At 40.3% G+C, this 22014-nt stretch overlaps 1 protein-coding gene across 2 annotated transcripts in view; it reads right to left on the reverse strand.

Annotated features, from left to right (window-relative positions):
• LOC122255001 (uncharacterized) overlaps positions 1 to 22014 on the reverse strand; it is a 46405-nt gene that overhangs the window by 868 nt on the left and 23523 nt on the right. For both annotated transcript variants that reach the window (XM_086543611.1, XM_086543612.1), the window contains 18 exons: positions 14072 to 14198; positions 13183 to 13350; positions 8111 to 8207; positions 7314 to 7482; positions 6601 to 6778; positions 6267 to 6433; positions 5749 to 6007; positions 5297 to 5556; positions 4687 to 4812; positions 4273 to 4419; positions 3733 to 4030; positions 3461 to 3600; positions 2779 to 2901; positions 2308 to 2460; positions 2109 to 2180; positions 1856 to 1947; positions 1335 to 1473; positions 522 to 751 (listed from right to left, as the gene is read on the reverse strand). In XM_086543611.1, coding sequence (XP_086399737.1) covers positions 522 to 751; positions 1335 to 1473; positions 1856 to 1947; positions 2109 to 2180; positions 2308 to 2460; positions 2779 to 2901; positions 3461 to 3600; positions 3733 to 4030; positions 4273 to 4419; positions 4687 to 4812; positions 5297 to 5556; positions 5749 to 6007; positions 6267 to 6433; positions 6601 to 6778; positions 7314 to 7482; positions 8111 to 8207; positions 13183 to 13350; positions 14072 to 14198 — 2945 coding nt within the window. The remainder of the gene's footprint in view (positions 1 to 521; positions 752 to 1334; positions 1474 to 1855; positions 1948 to 2108; positions 2181 to 2307; positions 2461 to 2778; positions 2902 to 3460; positions 3601 to 3732; positions 4031 to 4272; positions 4420 to 4686; positions 4813 to 5296; positions 5557 to 5748; positions 6008 to 6266; positions 6434 to 6600; positions 6779 to 7313; positions 7483 to 8110; positions 8208 to 13182; positions 13351 to 14071; positions 14199 to 22014) is intronic.

Below are 22014 nucleotides of genomic sequence, written 5' to 3' on the forward strand. Positions count from 1 at the left end.
AGTTGATATTCTAAACTTAATCTGTATATACCTATATTTGTTTTATAGATAGCTACTGAATGGCCGATAAAAAACGGACTTTCAAGATTTTTTCCAATACACCTTCGTGTCCGTATGAATTTTTTTTTTCTTGTGCCCCACATCACAACTAACGAAATTTTTGGTAACATGTTTTAACCATTCACAGGAACATCCCTAAAAAACAGAATATAGTCCTAAATCGTTTTTTTTTTTTTATTTGCAATATCCAAAAGCAACATTAGTCCTATCTTTAAAACCATCTCAGGAATATACCCTTCCACCTGATTTTAACAGAAAGGCGTATAGACCGACAAACGGACACACGCACACACACACTCCACAATTACTCTTTGGTTTTCCTACCCACCGCCCCCCCCCAAAAAAAAAATAAAAAGATAGTTAAAATATCCAAACGCACCCAAAGGCCCTAACCATAACCAAAAAGGACAACCCAAATTGCCTAAACTTCCAACCAACGAGAACCGAACAAACAATCTTACTTCATATCATCAGACTGCTTGCCCTGCAGACCCAATTCATTATTAGCCTGTTGCAGGGCTTCCTGCAGGGCCTGCACTTGATCCTGCAGCGATGAAATGAGCGACCCCTGAGACTGCAACCTCTGATGCAACTCCGTGGCTATCCTGCCTCCTTCCTCGGTCTGGTGGCGGAGGTTCGAGGCCTCTTCCTCCAGGGTCGCTTTCTCGCGCATTTGGCTCGAGGTTGCGCTCTGGGGGGGTTAGGTCGGACGGGGTTAATGGTGGTGGTGACGGTATTAATGATGATGATTATGATGATAATGATAATGATGATAATGATGATGATGATGATGATGATGATGATGATGATGATGATGATGATGATGATGATGGTAGTGGTGGTGGTGATGATGATGATGGTAGTGGTGGTGATGGTGATGATGATGACAATGATGATGACAATGATGATGACAATGACAATGATGATGACAATGACGATGATGACAATGACGATGATCACACAAAGACAGTTACTTGCAAGATGCAGGGAGACCATATGGATGTTTCCAACTGTAGACAAAGACTAAGCCTAGTGTGGGCGAGTATGCTCTCCACTGCGCGACATAGTCATCACACAATCTCGTCACCAATCACAAACAATATAACAGATTATAGATTCATAGGCGGGAAAATACCATATATCACGTGACCAATCACTCATTTATCAAGTGAACGTATAGCAAGGCATACATAATCAAAGTAACAAGAGAAATTCACAACACTAAAAACAAATAATAATAATAACAATAACAAAATAAATAAAACTCAACATACCCTCAGCTTTTCCCTGAGGAGTTCCCGTTCCTTCTTCACTTTGTCGAGGTCTGCCATGGCCGCGTCACGGGCCTTTCTAATCTCCGAGATGAAAGCTTGGGTGGATGGCGGATACCTCTGAGTGGCAGCATCTTGAAGTCTGCGGAAACATGGCATAGTTACAATGGCATACATCCTCCGTACGCAGAAAATGTCATTCCGAGTCAATAAATAATACTAAAACAAATACTTGAAGTCTACACAAACACGGCATAGTTACAAGGACATACATCCTTCATACACAGAAAATGTCATTCCGAGTCAATAAATAATAATAAAACAAATATACACAAGTAATGTTAGCAATTTTCCCATGGAGTCTATGGCTACTTTGAATATCTAAGCAAAATTCAAAGAAATTAAAAAGAAAAATATCTACAAAGCAAGGTCTCTCCTTTACAAAAATCAGTATCTCAGGTGTATCTTCTACAGTTCATTCACTTTACAAATAACATTGTTTTTTTCCCCTTTCTACTACTTACTTTTCAATGGCAGCGTGAAGCTCCCTCGTGTGGTTGTCTATTTCATTCTTCTCCTGCTCAACTTCTCTCAGTTTTTCAGTTAAATTTCTCACCTGAAATGGGAGAAGAGAGGCTATTAGCAAGATACTAAAATTAATTGAAACTTATTCATCGTATAAATTACTGCCTCTACCTCTTACAGTCATTAAGAAGAAAATAACAAATTTGCAAATCAAATTGAAAATAAGACTACAATAATGTAAGAAATATTTACCTTTGCCTCTAAATCTGCTTTGGCTATTACAACCCCTCGTTTCTCTGTCATTAACGATTCTATTTCTTGTTTCTGGAAAGAAAAGTATTTGTTAAAATGAAAATAGTCAACCACTGGAATCTAACACATAATTAAAATCCAGTCATATCAAGCCAAGGTTACAAAGAGTCAATAAAAAAGAAAAGAAAAAAAAACTAACAATGGACTGAGGCACAGAAGGTGTTGATATAGCCGCCTGAGCCATCCTGCGAGAGATTTCATTGTAGTGGTTCTTGAAGAAATCCCGCTCCTGTTGTAGGATGTCTCTCTCTCGCACGACATTACTGATATCAATTTCTTTAGCACCATCTCCCTGCAAAAGGAGGTTGTAGTTAATCTTTATCTTCAAACTGAATAAAAGATTAATCCACTTACATCAATATTCTTGGCATGTGTCATTATTTATTATTCTTTATCTCAAAGAGAAAAAAAATGTGGAAAATTGAATATTCTTATAAAATTTCCATTCCTCTCTTGAAATTGCAATAACACAGTTAACACTATGAAAGACTGCTATATCTTTAAATATCTTCTGGAGAAAATAAAAGAGAAAATAGTTTCCTAGAGCAAAAAAAAAAAGGGAAAGCATTTTTAAGATAATAATTACAAAGATATTGAAAAGTCAAGTTACCTGAGGGACAGGCTGAGCAAGACTAGCCTTTAAATTTTCATACTGCTGTCTGAAGAAATCTCTCTCTTGCTGGAAGAGAGCTGCTGAGTCTGGGTCCACAGGAGGCGAAGTGTCTGAAGAACCCTGTTTAAGAGGTAAGAGATGGTAATCACCCTGTACTCTTTTTCATGATCCCAATAATGTACATATCAAATTCATCTGCAGGATTCATGCTAAACAAGTTGAAAACAAAAAACCCTGAAGGAGAAAACAGGAAAACACACAAATATGTCAAAGGCTTATATTAGGTCAATCAAAAAGGCCTTTGGCCTACTTGTGTGTTTTCCTGTGTTTCCCTTTGTTGTTTTGTTTTCATCAAATGCATCATCCCATCTTATATCTAAAATCTACTACTGATCTTACCACATACATTACAAGCTTCAGACATATTGTTTTGGATGCTATATCTTAGCTTGTTTCATATAAGCAAAACAAATCAGAAAATAATCCATTCTTTATATCTATACATATGCAACATATGGATGTTTCCAAATGAAGACAAAAACTAAGCCTATAAATCAAATCATATGACTGATCATAGATTCTTGGGAGGGAATATACCATATATCACATAACCAATCATTCTTTATATCTATACATATGCATTTACTGAGCAATAAACACAATATAAAAAAAAAATTACCCTGGCCATTGCTGGCCGACCATCTGATGGGATTCCACTTGCAGAGGGCATGCGGGACATTTGTGCATTATACTGCTGACGGAAGTATTCCATCTGTTGTTTGTAGAAGTCTCGCTCTCGTCTGACAGCATCTACATCAGCTGTGACCACAGAAGTAAAATGTAATGTGAATACAGTATTCAAGATTTCATATCATGTATATCAAAATTTGTCAACTATACCAAAGCAGCCTTAAATTGGCTATAATAAAGCACAAGTTCAGGGCAACCCACCTGCACCAGGTACGGATTGAGGTCTGGGTGGGGGCGATCCTGATGCAGGACTACCCATAAGACCAGCTGGCGGAGGGACAATCCCTGAGGGGCCCATTGGCATTACCCCTGGTGCCCCTGCTGGAACAGACCCTGCTGATGTAGGGATTCCAGTGGGACCAGATACAGGGGAGCTGCCTGATCTGCCTGACAATGGCGCCTGTTGTTGATTCTTCATCGACTGATACTGCATCTTGTAGAAATCTCTCTCTTGCTTCAAGACGTCCCTTTCGTGACACACTCGGGCAAGTTCATTTTCCTTAGAGAGAGATGCAACAATAATCAAAGCCCTTAACCCCAAATACATCCCCATCAACTCTTGAGAGTTATCTTCTTTCTAATAAGTATATACCATATCTACTCATCATCCACTTCTTTAACCCATTGGTCACGGTTTTAAATAAATATTTGTGCAGTAGGATGGCTGACCAACTCTGCCTTTGCAGCAAATCGTGCCATCTACTGCTAATGGGTTAAGTGCACAGACATGAATTTACTTACTGGAGAAACAGGCTTCGACCTTCTTCCTATTTGCATTGGTGATGACGGTGTTGATGTTGGCTTTGACTTGAGAATATCTAGTAGCTGAAGAACCTGTTCGCTGTAGTACTCTCGTTCCCTTTCAGCCTGTCGCTTCTCATCTTGATTCTGAAACATTATAAAATTAACACTAATCTAAAAAAACGTTTGTGAGTATTCTTTGATCTTTTTCTTTTATCATGACTTTTTACTTTCTTTTCTGTTGTGACTTTTTTTTTAACAAACTGTGAGCAAATATGGATTTTTTACTTTCTCTTCTCATACAACTTTCTTTCAACAAGACAAAGAATCAACAAGGAAAATAAGCACAACAAACAAAAGGAGTTAAATTTTAGGGAAAAAGAAAAAAAAGTATATTGACCCTGAATATCTTACCACATTTAGCTGTTCACTGAAGTAATTCCTTTCAAGCTGCAGTTGTTTGAGCTGAGCTTGCAGTTTAGACATGTCATCAGTCATGTACTCTCGAGATTGTTCCAAAGCTTGTTTCGTTCTTGACAGCTGTAATAATTATATTGATCTAAATATGTAAAGCTTTAAATTGCATCACTGGGAAATCTGGTCAACCCCTAGTGCACAAAAATCAAACAAAAAAGGAAAGTTCTAGAATACTATTCTAGATATATACCTTACATATTACAAGAAAAGAAACTATATTCTGGAACAATAAAACTTGCCTGATCAGTAAAAAAATTGTCATATGACAAATATCACAGTTACATGTTTATTACAATATGTAACACTTAAAGGGTTAATTCAACATATCGTTTTTACAAAAATAACGAAAAAAAGTATTTAAAGAAAATAAACATGGAGAGAGCAATATTTGGTTAATGTGCTTTTATGCAATTTTTCACTTTTATGTTTTAATATGCCTTCAACTACAAAGATAACAGTAGCAAATACTGGGTAATTTAGCTCTAAAGAGTAAAGCAATGGAAAGTCATCCAGTAAAGGATACAGTGAATCTGTTTAACCCACAGACCTCCCCAGACTGGTCCTTAAAGAAGTCAAGTTCCTGCTCCAGCTCCATCCGTTTCGTCTGGAGTTTCTGCATCTCTTCCTTGTAATAGTCTCTCTCTTGTTCCAGCTCCTTATTCTGGCCCTGCAACTTCCCCGTCTCGCTTGAGTAGAAGGACTTCCCTTGCTCGGCAGTGTCCTTCTCCTCGGTTAAGTCTGCAATCTTTTTGCGAAGGGTCTCTCCTTCATCTGTCAGGCGAAGCTTTTCGGTTTCTGCTTCTTGTACTGTTGGAATGGGGGTATCACTTTAATTTTAGCCCTATCTAATCGGTAAATTGATGCTGCATAAAGGCTCTATCAATTGTAGGCAAGAAATTGCTGCATGCTTTCTCACCAAGCATCAGAATAAACACCTGATATCCACACAAATTTAACATTATCACTCGGTAGTCATATTTGCCTTTTAAAGTAACTCACATGATACTGTTAGATGATTTATTTTATCCACCAACGTCTTTTTCTCTTCCTGTCCTTTCCGCAAGAGGTCCTCCATACGCCTGTTTTCATCTAGCATTGGTACCCGTTCTGTCACTAAGCGTGTGTGATCGTGGGTGAGCCGTGAGTGGTCATGTCGCACGTGAATCAGCTCCTTGTAGAGCCTGTCACGTTCGTCTCTCATGATGTGAAACATACGGTGTTGCTCGGCAAGGTCTGATTCACAGCTTATGAGTTTAGACTGAAACAAGAATAAAGTTTGCTCTTTAACAGACACATGCAACATTTATTATCATAAAAAAAACAGAATTCATATTTTTAACTATAATGGAAAACATTACAATACTCAAAAAGACAAGATCAGATACAAACACTAATGGTATGTCCATTTAGTAGAATAATGATTACACCACCATACATTCACAGTTTCTGAAATATCAATTACTGGTCGGAAAGGGAGGAGGGTATGAACACTAGCTTATCAAAAAAGCAACGCTCACCTTTGTGCGTTGCAACTTTTGTGTGAGTGTTTCTGCCGTGTTGAGAACATCTTCCTCCAGGAGGCGATTGGTCTTCTCAACATCATGGAGTTCCTTGGTGAGGTCTGTGTTCTCGTCAGCCAATTCTACAGCTCTGTTCATGGCTTCATGTGTATCTCCAAGAATGTCTGGTGACACGAGTTGAAATAATCAATATGAAAAGAAGCTTATTCATCACAGAATGAGTAAAATATACATAAATGTATAAAAAAATAAAAAAAACATCTTTCTGAACCCTCACAGAAAAGACATATCAGCTGTACAATCAATAACCATTACAACATCTCAGACTTACTTTTAAGCTTATTCTCCAATTGTATGTTGGTCTTGGTGAGGAGATCATTGTGAAGCTGCAGCTGGTGGAGGTGCTCATGAGCCGCGTGGATGCGATTGTCTTCGAGCACAGCCGCCACCGTCCGCCCTCCCTCCAACAAGCCCTGAAGCCTTGTGATCTCTGATTCTCTGGATGCAACCTAATTGGGAAGGGTTATGGATTGCTTATAAGTTAATGGTAATTCAAGAATGATTTCAGTAAAAACGAAGATGACTAATCTTGCCATTCATCTCTATTTAAGCACTATATAAACCATACAGTAAATATATACATGCATATTTACTGTACATAGATCTTAGTTTTCGATGGAATCTGCTAAGATTTGGTAATAAAGCTGTTCAAAGGCCATATAATCTATTTTTTATCAAGTAAAGTTTATCTTTTAAAAGAAAAACTAGTTTCACTTCATTATGAATATAAAAATAACAAAAAAGATAACTTGAAAAAAGTTCTTCAATAAATGATGTTGCAGAACATGATACAGAAACTATAACGCAGTTTGCTGAAGTCTGGTATTGTCTGCAAGTCAAGTCCCAAGTTAATGAATTCCTTAATAAGTTGAAAACAAACTCCTCTATATCACCGTGCTAACTGAACTTCATAAATTAAGTTTCCAAAAATATTTCCCTCATCAAAAAGGTTAATATTTCAGCCTCCTTCTGTTTCCCCCTCACCTGTTTCCTGAGAGTGGAGCACTGGTTCTCATACTCCTTGGTCTGTCGCTGACTGCGTTCTGCCTCCTGCTGCAGGTCAAGGAGCTTTTGGTCTGTCATGCGCAAAAGATCAGCAAGGTAGGCATCGTTGTTGTTCTGCTGACGACCTGCACCAGCAGCACACCCACACCTGTTCAAATGAGTCTCATTATATTCCTACTTTTTAAAAGGGAAGTAAAACTACACCATTCACACATCAATCTTCTAACAAGTGAATCTTTTCAGATAAAAAATTTTGATACATTGAAGATGATTTAGATATACACTGTTGAGATGACTAATGATGAAAACACAAAATTTTCCTCTTATATCCTCTTTCCTCTTGAAATATCTCAAGCTTACGGGTGAAAGTCCTGATTACTTATGGCAAGTAGTTTGTGGAATAGAAGCTGAAGTTTTAAAAAGAGCAAAAGTTCAAAAAGGTTTAAAAGAGAGTTAAGCAAAGCAGATTTAAACCTAAGGGTGATAAGCAATAATCAACTATCCTCAGGTGTTAGGCAAAAGTTTCAATTTTCTTTATCATTCAAAACAAAAATCACAAGAGAATGGATTAATATAAGCAAATAATTTCCTCATTTCTAACCTTCCTATTATCATTTTCTTTTCACTGAAATACATATCAAACCAATCAAGTACACTTCATATATTTTATCACATCAATAAAACAGGATATGCTGACAATCCTATAGGAATAACAACCTTAGTAAAACACATAACCTATACAAATCTTTCAAAATAAAGACAAATATATAACTTACTTTGAACACTTGTTACAGGAAGACATGTTGTTCTCTGGAAGATGAGATGTGATTTCAAGGCGCTGGCGCTGAAAAGGTACCGGCTTTCTGCGACCACCTGCAAGAAATGGGCGTGTGAATTTTTGTTGGTATGATTTTCACTTGTACCTCTCATCTCCCTCTCACTCTCGCTCTCCATCTTGCTTTCTCACTTTCTCACTCACTCTCGTTTGCTCTTTCTCCATCTCTCCTTCTCTTTCGCTCTCTCCTTCTCTCTCTCTTTCTCTCTTGCTCTCTCTCTGGCTCTCTCATCTATTCTTTAACTTTTAAAATAGTTGTACTATACTCTACTACTACTACTACACACACACACACACACAAAGACCAACATACACAGAATACAAGAGAGCAAAGAAATGGGAAAAAAGAAAAACAAAACAGTGAGAGAGACAGAGAGAGAGAGAGAGAGAGAGAGAGAGAGAGAGAGAGAGAGAGAGAGAGAGAGAGAGAGAGAGAGAGAGAGAGAGAGAGAAGAGAGAGAGAGAGAGAGAGAGAGAGAGAGAGAGAGAAGGGAAGAGAGAGAGAGAGAGAAGGGAGGAGAGAGAGAGAGAGAGAGGGGGAGAGAGAGAGAGAGAGAGAGAGAGGGGGAGAAAAGAGAGAAGAGAGAGAGAGGAGAGAGAGAGGAGAGGGGGAGAGAGAGGGAGGAGGGAGAGAAAAGGAGGAGAGAGGGGAGATGGGAGAGAGAGGGAAGAGAAGAGAGAGAGGGAGAGAGAGAGAGAGAGAGGAGAGAGAGAGAGGAGAGAGAGAAAGAGAGAGAGAGAGAGGGAGAGAGTGAGAAGAGAGAGAGAGAGAGAGAGAGAGAGAGAGAAGGAGAGAGAGAGAGAGAGAGAGAGAGAGAGAGGAGAGAGAGATGGAAAGGGAGAGAGAGAGAGGAAGAGAGAGAGAGAGGAGGGAGGGAGGGAGAGAGAGAGAGAGAGGGAAGGGGGAGAGAGAGGAGAGAGAGAGAGAGAGAGAGGAGAGAGGGAGAAGAGAGAGAGAGAGAGAGAGAGGAGAGAGAGAGAGGAGAGAGAGAGAGAGAGAGAGAGAGAGAGAGAGAGAGAGAGAGAGAGAGAGAGAGAGAGAGAGAGAGCGAGAGAGAGAGAGAGAGAGAGAGAGAGAGAGAGAGAGAGAGAGAGAGAGAGGAAGAGAGGAGAAAGAGAGAGGGGAGAGGAGGAGAGAGAGAGAGGGAGAGAGGGAGAGAGAGGAGGGAGAGAGAGAGAGGAAGAGAGAGAGAGAAGGAGAGAGAGGAAGAGGAAAAGAGAGGGAGGAGGAGGTGAGAGGGAGAGAGAGAGAGAGAGAGAGAGAGAGAGAGAGAGAGAGAGAGAGAGAGAGAGAGAGATTTTAGAGAGAGAGAGAGAGGAGAGAGAGAGAGAGAGGAGAGAGGAGAGAGAGAGAGGACAGAGAGAGAGAGAGAAGAGAGAGCGAGAGAGAGGGAGAGAGAGAGACCATTCCTATTACCAGTAAACCCATTTTCTCTGAGTATACGCTCTGACGAAGAATCATTCAATTTCATTCTAGGTCTGTATATGGATCCATATCTAATCACTTAGTCCATGGCCTAAGGATAACCTACCCATAGATTGCCATCACAATCTGTCAGTAACTGTTCACGCAATCTAGCAGACAAACGGACAAACCAACACGGATAAATAAACACGAATATGAAGAAAACAAATCGCATGGATGATAAAACAAAACAAAGCAATAACGAGGAGGGAGATAGAAGGATGGAGAGAGAGGGAGGAGAGGAAGAGAGAGGGAGACTGGCAGTGGGAGAAAGAGAGAGAGGGAGAGGGAGGGAGAGAGGGAAGGAGAGAGAGAGAGAGGGGAGAGGGAGAGAGAGGAGGGAGGGAGAGAGAGAGAGAGAGTGGAGGGAGAGAGAGAGAGAGTAGAGAGAGAGAGAGAGAGAGAGAGAGAGAGAGAGAGAGAGAGGAGAGAGAGAGAGAGAGAGAAAGGAGAGAGAGAGAGAAGAGAGAAGATGAAGAGAGGGAAGAAGAAGAGAGGGGAAGAACCGAGGACGAATCGAAGAAGGAGAGAAGAGAGAGGGAGAAGAGAGAGAGAAGGAGAAGAAGGAGTGAGAGGGAGAAGAAGAGAGAGGGAGAGAGACAGAGAGAGAAAAGAAGAAAGAGAGAGAAGAAGAAGAGACTGAGAGAGAGAGAGAAAGAAGAGAGAGAAGAGAGAGAAGAGAGAGAAACGAGGAGAAGGAGGATGAAGAAGCGAGGAGAAGAAGAGAAGAGGAGAGAGAAAAGAAGAAGAGAGGAAGAAGAAGAAGGAAGAGAGAAGGAGAAAAAAAGTGAAGAGTTGAAGAAGAAGAAGAAGAAGAAGAGGGAGAAGGAGAAGATGAAGAAGAAAAGGGAGAAAGAGAAAAAGAAGAAGAATAGAAGAGGGTAGAAGAGAAGAAGAAGAAGAAGAAGAAGACGAAAGAAAGAAGGAGAAGCAGGATGAAGGAGAAGAAGAAGAGGCAAGAAGAAGAAGAAGAAGGAATAGAGAGAGAAAGAGAGAGAAAGAAAGAGAAAGAGTAAGAAAGAGAGGAGAAAAAGAAGGAGAAGAAGAAAAGGGGAAGTATGAGAAGAAGAAGAAGGAGAGAAGGATAAGAAGCATGAAGAAGAAGCAAGAAGAAGAAGTAGAAGAGAAAAGGAGAAGGGAGAGAGCGAGCGTGCCCGGAGAATGGAGAAGAAGAAGAGACAAGAAGGAGAAGAAGAAGAGAGAGGAGAGTGAGAAGGAGAGAGAGATGAAGAGAATCGCGAAGGAGCGAAAGAAGAAGAAATGCAGAAGAAGAAGAAGAAGAAGGTGAAGGTGCGAAGGAAGAAGAAGAAAGATAGTGAGACGAAGAGAGAAAAAAGGGAGGAAACGGGGGGGGTGGGAGGTGAAGGAAAAGAAGAAGAAGAAGAAGAAGAGGAAGGAGAAAGAAGAGAAGAAGAAAGAAGAAGAAGGAGAAGAAGAAGAAGAAGAAGGGGAAGAAGAAGAAGAAGTGGAAGAAGAAGGAGAGAGAGAAGAAGAAAGAGAGAATGAAGAAGAGAGGAGTGTGAAGAAAAGAGAGAGAAGAAGATAGAGAGGAGAGGAGAAGGAGAAGGAAGTGAGAAGAAGGAGAGAAGGAGAAAGGAGAAGGAGAAGAAGAGCGAGAAGAGAGAAGCAGCGAGAGAAGAAGGAAGAGAGAATTAGAAAGAGGAAGAAGAGAAGAAGAAGAGAAAGAGAAAGAGAGAAGAAAGAGAGAAGGAGAAGGAAAAGGAGAAGGAGAAGAAGACGAGAATGAGAAGAAGAAGGAAGAAGGAGAAGGAAGAGAGAGAAATGAGAAGGAGAGAGAAGAGAGAAGGAATGAAGAGAGAGGAAGAGAGAAAGAAGGAAGAGAAAAAAGAGAGAGAGAAGAAGAGGAGAAGGAAGAGAGAGTTGGAAAGAGGGAATGAGGGAGAGAAGAGTGAGAAAGATGAAAGAAGAAGGAAGAGATAAGATGGGAGAGGAAAAATGAGAGAGAGAGGACGAAGAGAGAAGAAGAGAAGGAGAAGAAGGAGGAAGAGAAGAGGAGAGAGAGAGAAGAAGAGAGAAAAAAGGAAGAAGCAGAAGGAGAAGAAGACGAGAGAAAGAGGGAAGGGCAAGGAGGGAAGAAGGAGAAGAGAAAGAAGAAATGGGAATAAGAGAGAAGTGGGAGAAGAAGTGGAAGGAGAAGACGGAAAGAAGAAGAAGAAAAGAGGAAGAAAGCAAAGAAGAGGAAGAAGAAAGAAGAAGGAGTAGGAAGAAGAGAAAGAGAAGGAGAAAGAAAGATGAAGAAGGAGAGAAGAAGGGAAAAGAAGAAGAGAAGAAGAAAGACGAAGGAGAAGCGAGCAGAAAGAGAAGAAGTAGAAAGTAGAAAGAATGAAGAATGAGTAGAAGAGAAGAATATAAATAAATTATACTACCAGTTTCAACCATATTCTCTGAGGATTTCGCTCTGACGATTGATTCATTCAATTTCATCCTAGATCTGTTTATGGATCCAATCTAATCACTTCGTCCATGGCCTACGATAATCTACCATAGATTGCATCACATCTGGTCAGTAAACGTTCACGCAATCTTAGCATACAAACGAAGAGAAGAAGAAAGGGGGAAAAGGAGAAGAAGGCAAAGAAGAAGAAGAAGTAAGAACTAGCATGGATAAGAGACAGAAGAAGAAGAAGGACCGAAGAAGACCAGAAAGAAGGAGAAAGACGAAGGAAGAAGAAGAAGAAGAGAGAAGAAGAAGAAGAAGAAGAAGGAAGCAAGGAAGAAGAAGAGAAGAGAAGGCGAAGGAGAAGGAGGAAGAAGAAGAAGCGTGAAGGAAGAAGAAGAGAAGGAGGAGGAGGGAGAAAAGGAGAAGGAGAAGGAAGATGAGGAAGAGAAGAAGAAAAGAAGAAGAAGAAGGAGGAGAAGAAGAAGGAGGAAGGAGAAGGAATAAGGAGAAGGAGAAGGAGAAGGAGAGAGAAGATAGAAGATCGAAGAAGAAGGAGGAGGAGGTGGGAGAATTCGGGTTAAGAAGGGTAATTGTGTGAAGAAGAGAAGAAGAAGAGTACGATGAAGAAGAATTCAAGAAGAACGCAAGAAGAAGAAGAAAAGAAGAAGAAGAAGAAGAAGAAGAAGAAGAAGAAGGAGAAGGAGAAGAAGAAGAAGAAAAAAAAAAGAAGAAGAAGAAGAAGAAGAAGAAGAAGAAGAAGAAAAATAAGAAAATGAGGAGAAGAAGAAAATGAGGAGGAGAAGAAGAAGAAGAAGAAGAAGAAAAGAAAAAGAAAAAGAAAAAGAAAAAGAAGAAGAAAAAGAAAAAGAAGAAGAAAAAGAAAAAGAAAAAGAAAAAGAAAAAGAAAAAGAAGAAGAAAGAGAAAGAAGAAAAGAAAAAAAAGAAAATAGAGAAGAAGAAAAGATAGAAGGAAAAAAAAGAAAAAAAAGAAAAAGAAAAAGAAAAAGAAGAAGAAAAAGAAAAAGAAAAAGAAAAAGAAAAAGAAAAAGAAAAAGAAAAAAAAAGAAAAAGAGAAAGAAAAAGAAAAAGAAAAAGAAAAAGAAAAAGAAAAAGAAGAAGAAGAAAAAAAAACGCGCGCGCTCCTCACCTGGGGTACTGATGACAGCCTGGAGGTTCTTCTCCTGTAGCTGGAGGATCTTGTCGCTCTTCCTCCTGGACTCGGCCTCCACGACCTCGATCTGCCTCTGGTACTCCCCGGCCAGGAACCGCAGATCTCGGTTCTCTTTCTCTAGCTTCTGCAGGGCATTCTGGAGCTCTGGCGGTGCAGAATTATTATAAGCCGATAGCATTTTCATTGTTATCATTATTATTATTTTCGCTATCAACTTTTATCATTATTTATTATTATCATCATCATCATCATTATTATTATTATTATTATTATTATTATTATTATTAATGCTCTCTGGCTGATGTAAGATGGTATCAGATTAATTATCATTCTATGGCAGTTTTCGATTATCAATCATACATGTATCTGACTAAATGACTAGCATCAATTAAAAGCAAAAAAGAAAAAAAAAACATCAATCCAAATTTCGTTACACATATCCATCCATCAAGTCCACGCTAACCCTTTCCCCTCCTATTCCCACACCTACATCAAACCCTACCCATCTCCTTCCACGCCCACACCCCCAACCCCAACCCCACACCCACCCCCCACACCCCTCAACACCTTTCCACCCACTGACGTTCTCGTTCTCGCCCCCTCGCCCCCTCGTCATAACACGACGCCCACTACCCTATCCCCACCCCACACCCACCCCCACACCCCTCAACACCTTTCCACCCACTGACGTTCTCGTTCTCGCCCCCTCGCCCCCTCGTCATAACACGACACCCACTACCCTATCCCAACCCCACCCACCCCCACCCCGACCCCCCTCCACGCCTTTCCACCCACAGACGTTCTCGTCCTCGTCCCTCCCCTCGCCCCCTCGTCATAACGCGACGCCCACCACCACCCCCTTTACCTTTGCTGTGCTTCTCGTTCTGTTCCCTGAGTGCAATGTTCTCCATGTGCAAGGTGTTGAGCTGCGTCAGGAGTCGCCCGTTCTCTTCCCTGTACGGAGCCACGCTGGCCGACACCTCCTCACATGTCTGGGGACGAGACGAAGGGAAGAGAAGGTAAGAAGGGGAGGTAAGAAGGGAAGGGAAGAAGGGAAGGTAAGAAGGGAAGGTAAGTCAAGCACTGGGCTGAAAAAAACTATTATTATGGGAAGGGAAGGTAAGTCATGCACTGGGCTGAAAAAAACTATTATTATGGGAATGGAAGGGAAGTCATGCACTGTGCTCAAAAAAACTATTATTATGGGAAGGGAAGGGAAGGGAAGTCATGCACTGTGCTGAAAAAAACTATTATTATGGGAAGGGAAGGGAAGTCGTGCACTGCGCTGAAAAAAACTATTATTATGGGAAAGAAAGGTAAGTCATGCATTGGGCTGAAAAAAAACGATTATTATGGGAAGGGAAGGTAAGTCATGCATTGGGCTGAAAAAAAACGATTATTATGGGAAGGGAAGGTAAGTCATGCACTGTCTTGAAAAAAAACGATTATTATGGGAAGGGAAGGTAAGTCATGTACTGGGCTGAAAAAAGCTATTATTATTAGTAGTAGTATGATGTTATCGTCTCGTTTGTTTGTGTTTGTTGTCTTACCTGCAACGTGTCTGCTGCCTTGTAAATATGAAAAACAAATAAGATATTTGAAAGGACTGACTTATACGTAAAACTAAAACTTATATACGCCATATTTCACATCCAATTCCTCAAAATACACACACACTCAAATAAGAAAATCCCAGTATAATATAACCCCACCAACTGTACTTAACGAGTAGCATATCCCCTTAAGCACACACACATACATTCCAACCCCCGAACAAAACCAAATTTCACTCAAGCAGCCACATCAAAATTGCAACAACAACAACAACAACAAAAACATACTCCATCATTGCCCTCCCATCCCGATTCTATATCACAACATCTCGACAAACCCAATCGACCCAAATGACCATAAAATGCCAAACACGACATAAAACCGTTAAGGGATCTTCAACCAGGTCGTAAAATATCGCAAAAAGAAAGATACCTTATAAGGAAATGAAGAAAGATTTATACGATGAAAGGTACGTATCGCGAAACTGACATGCAGACACAACTCCCGACGAAAGAGAAAAGAAAACGAAAAAGAAAAATATTTCCATGTCCACGTATTCTGCAAGCTGTGCACTGTCAAATAATGCATGCTCCTTCATACGCTTATTGCAATATCTAAACTTAGGACTTTTTGTCAGGCTCAAAGGAACCGTAATATAACTACAGGTAATAAAATGTAGGAGGTAAGAGCGGGTGACAGTGTGAGAGTGAGGAAAGTAATTGGGAACGAGAAGGAAAACAAAGAGAAGAGTGAGTGCGTGAGAGTGAGAATGAGAGGGGAAGAGGAGGAGAGATAGAAAGCGAAAGGGTGGAGAAAGAGAGAGAAAGAGAGAAAGAAAGAAAGAGAAAGAGAGAGAGAGAGAGAGAGAGAGAGAGAGAGAGAGAGAGAGAGAGGGGGGGGGGGGGGGAAGAAGAGAGAGAGAGAGAGGATGAGAGAGAGAGAGATAGAAGAGAGAAAGGATGGAGAGAGAGGTGAGAGAGAGAGGATCGAGAGAGACTTTTTGACTTTAAACTTTGACGTTTTATTGAGACAGAGAGAGAGAGAGAGAAGGAGAGAGAGAAGCGGATTGTTAAGAGCAGATGAGGAGAGAGAGAGAGAGAGAGAGAGAGAGAGAGAGAGAGAGAGAGAGAGAGAGAGAGAGAGAAATAGAAATAGAAATAAAATAAAAAGCGAAAGATGGAAAGAGAGAGATCATTACTCACATTATAACGACAGCATCAATAATAATAGTAATCAAAATAAAATAAAGGTCAAGAAACAAGGGCAAAAAAAGTGAGGTTGGCTAAACGAGTTGATCATTGGTCAGTGTGCGTACACATGCACACAAGCACTCTCCGCGTCAACGGGTTATCAATGTCTGCCTTTAAATTTTCACATTTTCTTCCCATACCAGATTCGAATGCTGAACCGCCAATTTTCGTGAGAAGGAATATTTCGTGGGGAAATGTCTTGTCTGTCTGTCTGTCTGTGTGTCTGTGTGTCTCTGTGTGTCTGTGTGTCTGTCTGTCTGTCTGTCTGTCTGTCTGTCTGTCTGTCTGTCTGTCTGTCTGTCTGTCTGTCTGTCTGTCTGTCTGTCTGTCTGTCTCTCTCTTTCTCCCCATCTCTCCCTCCCTCCCTCCCTCCCTCTATATCCCTCCCCCTCCCTATCTCTCCCTCTCCCCATCTCTCCCTCTCCCTCCCCCTCCCCCTCTATCCCTCCCCTCCCTATCTCCCCCTCCCTCCTCTATCCCCCTCACCCTCTAAATCCCTCTATCCCCCTCCTCTCCCTCCCTCTCATAACCTGAACCACGGACCACATTTCATATCCCTCACAACTGCACAGAGATGCAATAGAAACGCATGCAGGGGGGGGGGGGTATATCCACACTGCAGAAAACGCAGAGAATTATTACCGCGTCTCGAAAACCAGACTCAGGAAACATGATGACGTCATGGCATATATATATATATCTCAAAGCTACAATTCCACGGCGGCATAAAACTCTCCCAGGAATATGGTTTTTCTTTTCCTTTCCGAATCTTCACGAAATACGGGCTAAACGAGGACCCCGTGTGCTATTACCATAAATGCGAACATATATAGTTTTGTTTTTTTTTGGCTTGTTATTGCTGTTGTTTGTTTTGTTAATAAATAAATGCGAACATAGTGTTTTTTTTTTTTTTTTTTTTTTTTTTTTTTTTTGGTAAGACGAAAACAATATTCCCCTTTTGGACCAAGTGATATTGATCTTGTAATGGAATATTCTTCAAGTTTCTGCTTTACTTTATACTTCACTTAAGCTATTTTTCTCCTGCTTTTCTCTTTGTTAACTTCAAAAATTTTGTTCTTTCCTTTATGCTTATCCTTTTCGTGATATTTTTTTCTCTTCATATCATCACTACGACTGCTATTATCCTTCTTTTCATCATTATCATTATCTCTATCATCATTATCACTAATTCTATTATTATCATTATCATAATAATCAGTATCCTTAATATCACTGGTATCATTATTATCATTATCATCACTATCATTATTATTATCATAATTATTATCACCATTATTATCATTATTATCATCATTATTGTCATCATTATTATCATCTTTGCTAATGTCATTATTATCATCATTACTAATATCTTTATTAAAATTATTATTGTTATTACTATCATAATTATTATCATTATTGTCATTAATATCATTATTATTATCATTATTATCATTAATATCATTATTATCATCATTATCATTATTACTATCGCTAATGATATCATGATCTTATCATAATCTTTATGATCATTATCATTATTATCATTGTTGTTGATGTTGTTATCATTACCATTATCGTAATCACCATCATCATTTTTATTTACATCATCATTATACACACACGCACGCACCCACCCACACACACACACACACACACACACACACACACACACACACACACACACACACACACACACACTCACACTCACCCAACACACACACACACTCACACTCACACTCACACTCACACTCTCTCTCACACACACACACACACACAGAATCACACACATATATATATCTCACTTTCTCTAACCCTTTCTTCCTTATTCTTCCCCTCCTTCTCCCAGTCTTCTCCAAACCCATCATGATCTATCCCTTTTCTTTCCTTTCTTCTCCTTTCCGTTATCGTCTTGTTCCTTTTCCCTCGTCCGATACTGCTACTTCTTCCTTTATTCTCTTGCCTTCCCTCGCCCTTCCTATTTCTCAAACCTCAACATCAATCACCAACATAAATCAACATTATGTAGACTTTCAAAGACTAAAAAAAATATACACACACATATATAATAAAGTCACGATATCGAGCAGACAAAAAAAAAGAAAAAAAGAAATTATAATCAGGTTAAATTTCCGTTGACCTTTCAAAAAGACTGTGGAGAGGGGGGGGGGAGGTAGGGAGTGGTAGGGGGGTATAAAAATTATATATAGAGAGAGAGAGAGGAGAATCCCCCCTCCCTTCCCCTTCTAAATCAAATAATCAATTAAGGGGAAGGACATTACCTTTTATTTCAGCCCTCAATCATATCATTATCATTATTTGTCATTATCTACTTTGGCGCGACGAGAATTTTGTGTGCTCAACGTGCGAGGGACAACGATTAACTTTCGACCCCCAATCTAATAAGGTAAAATTCTAGCATTAAACAAAATAGCAGTCCGTCTACCAACCGCTTAATCATATTTAAGTAATAAAGCTAAATGAAAAGATACATATATATATATATATATATATATATAAAATAGCTAAAAGTTCCATGACATTCTGGAAGCATCTGCGTGCGGGTTCCGTTGGGGAGACGCATTAATGTCCATAATTTCCGAGATCAAATGATAATAATAATGTCAAAAATAATGAATAAAAAAACATCCCATCCCGTTTCAATATCTGACTCTATTTTTACTTTCCTTTTGTCTCGTCCCCGCCTTCCTTATTTTTATTTCGCTTCCTAATCAACCACGTTTTAGACCGAACGTGCAGGCGGATTCGAGAGGGGGGTGCCGCTGTTGGCCGCGGTGCTCGATCAAATTTGCCGCCAAATTTACTTTTCGCCTAGTTATTCTTGCACCGCACATTCGGACCAGGGGAAAGGGAGGAAATTCACCATGGCAACAACGGTAATGACACAGATGGTGATGGTGATGGCATTGGTGATGATGTGATGATGATGATGATGATGATGATGATGATGATGATGATGATGATGATGATGATGGTGATGATGATGGTAATGATGATTATAATCATAATAATAACAAAAACAGAAACAAAAACAAAATGATATCAACATAACTGAATAACCACAAAAAAACATAACCACAGACAAAGAAAATAAACGCCAGTCATTATAAAAACGTTTATCTAAGTCGCGCCAAAGCAACTAACTGTCTGATCCACAGCCTCCTAAAACTTATAACCAGCGAAAGAAATAACCATAAGAAATGCAGGAGAATAAATACAACAGACAACACATAATTAATGATTCAGAATTAATGGGAATGACAAAAAAAAATTATTATTATCACATAGCGTGCCCCGTGTCATTACGTCAGCCGCTGTCACAACGGACAGTGCTTGACAAACAAGAATCAAATTAATAACAAGAAATGCAGAAATTAAAACTCGACCAGCTGCGTCGCAACGTTGAAAAAGGGTGGTGCGTGTTGTATAATCGGTGATTTTTAATTAAATTACCAATTCAGAAGAAAAAAAACAAAAACAATGGAAACGCAATCGGCACTCCGTCCCCTCCCCCCACCCTCACCCCCTACCCCTCACCCCGGAAATGCAACCGTGAAATTTCTTTAAACTACGGTTCTCTTTCTCTAAACTTTTCTAAGCCTTTGAGGTAATGGTGATAACTTCTATGCGGTGTTCTGCCTCCTCTAAATCCAATACAGGACAATCAGGGATGCATTCTCTCTCTCTCTCTCTCTCTCTCTCTCTCTCTCTCTCTCTCTCTCTCTCTATCTATCTATCTCTATCTCTATCTCTATCTCTATCTCTATCTCTATCTCTATCTCTATCTCTCTCCCATGCATTTTTGTCGAAAGTGGCGTAACGAATAACAATAATCATAAACCTATTCCTTTAAAAAATAGGATTTCCTGAATAAAAAAAGTGACGCAAATAAACCTTCCTTACCCAAAAGACGCGTACTACAGAACACAAGCGTATATCCCTCGATCTGACGAAAAGGTTATAGTGAATAATAGAAAAGCTAGTACGCCCCCCCCCCCCTCCCAAAGTCCACTCTCCCCCCCTCCCCCCCTCACCCACGCCACTAAGCCGTCACGCGTCACGAAACTACGTCACAATGGCGGGCTTCTCGAAATTGAATCATCACCCTCTTTTTTATCTCTCGTAGCCGGAAGAGAAGAAAGAAAATCCAGTGAGTAGCCCTCCATCAATCACATCTGTTTCGCACTGTCGTCTAATTCCCGCCATAATAAAAAAAAAAAACACTAGACCTAAACCTCTCGATTGCTCTGTGCGTCTCGGTTGCCTATTGCGAATTACCCGTCTGTATTTACGACCCACATTCCTCGACGAGTCTTATCACTACTTCCACCTTTCTTCCCATGCTATTTGTTTTTTGTTTTTCTTTTGCAAACGTAAATAAGAAAGAAAGAAAAACATAATCCACCCTGAAGTTATCAAAGGCAAGCTATTTGTATCACATACTAAACACGACATTGAATGAGTGTTCCACGAGGGAACTGTTCACGTATTATCGATTCCCGCTAAGGCCGCGACAGACATCAATAAACCTCTTCGAAACATCGCCCGAAACAAAGGGAACGCGTTTCGGAAAGTGGAACGAAACGTAAGGAAAAAAAGAAAAGAAAAGGAAACCATAACAGATAAAACAAATTTTAATCATCCACGGGAATGCGCCATGCAAGTCGAAACAAAAGACGAACGACAAGAAACCGGGAGCGCGTTACAGAAATAGAATCAAGAACGAAAATTTAGCAAAAAAAGGAAAAAAAAAAGAAATGAAAAAAAGGAGAGACACAAGGGAGCAAGAAAGCCAGGTAAAATTGGCAAGCGAAAAATTGAAGAGAGTGACAACCAGCTTACCAATCACGGAAGCGAACCAATAAAAATATGGAAAGCAAGCAAGCAAAAAAAGGGGAAAACGTGAGGCAACGCGGGGAAAGAGACAAGGCAGGGACAGGTCAACGAAATGGAATGAGAGAATAGAACGACAAAAAGGAAGTAGAGTAAAAGATAGAGATAGAATGAGAGAGTGAGAGAGACAGTGTGTGTTTGTGTGTGTGTGTGTGTGTGTGTGTGTGTGTGTGTGTGTGTGTGTGTGTGTGTGTGTGTGTGTGTGTGTGTGTGTGTGTGTGTGTGTGTGTGTGTGTGTGCGTGCGTGCGTGAGTAATAGAGAGAGAGAGAGAGAGAAATATAGGTTGCAAAAATCAAAAGGATAAAAATAAACAAAATGATGACGAGAGGCAGCGCACGAAAGACAGACGAGAGAGATGAAAAGAATGTGCAAGTGGGTGAGGGGAGGGAAAAGAAGGGAAGAAGGAAACGAAAGGGAGGGAAGGGAAGGGGAGGACGAGAGATAAGGAAAAAAAAGTGAAGGGGAGGGAAGAAGGAATGAAAGGGAAGGGATAGGAGAGAAGAGGGTAAGGGAGGGAGGAGAAAGGAAAGGAAAGGAAAGGAAAGGAAAGGAAAGGAGAGAAGGGAAGGGGAGAAAAGAGAGGGAAAAAAGGAAGAGGAGAAGAAAAGGAAAGGGAGGGAAGAGGTAAAGAAAAGGAAAGAGAGGGAAGAGGAAGGGAAGGGGAGGGGGAAAAGAGAGGAAGGGAAGGGGAGGGGGAAAAGAGAGGAGAGGGGAGGGTAAGAGTGGAAATAGTAGAGAAGAGGGGAAAAAGAGGAGAGGGGAGGGTAATAGTGGAAAGAGTAGAGAGGAGGGGAAAAGAGAAGAGAAAAAAATAAGAAGGGGAGGAGAGGCGAGGGAAACGAAAAAAAAAGAAAGGAAAGAAAGAGAGGGAAAAGATTTTCTTTTTTAGATAAGAATCTAGGAGAGAAAGAAAGAGAAGGAAAAAGAAAAAGGGGAACGGAAGAGAGGTTAACGACAGTGGGAACCGAATGAAGGGGTGGGGTGGGGGGGAGAAGAGAAGAGAGCGGAGGAGCAGCACCACAACAACAACAAAGAAGGACAAATGGTCTTCGTCACGCACACCGAGAATCAAGTCCCTGAGATTTCTAC

Source organism: Penaeus japonicus, unplaced genomic scaffold (genome assembly GCF_977035675.1).
Source record: "Penaeus japonicus unplaced genomic scaffold, GWHDUDI00000001_assembly GWHDUDI00000013, whole genome shotgun sequence".
In the NCBI taxonomy this organism is placed as follows: Eukaryota; Metazoa; Arthropoda; class Malacostraca; order Decapoda; family Penaeidae; genus Penaeus; species Penaeus japonicus.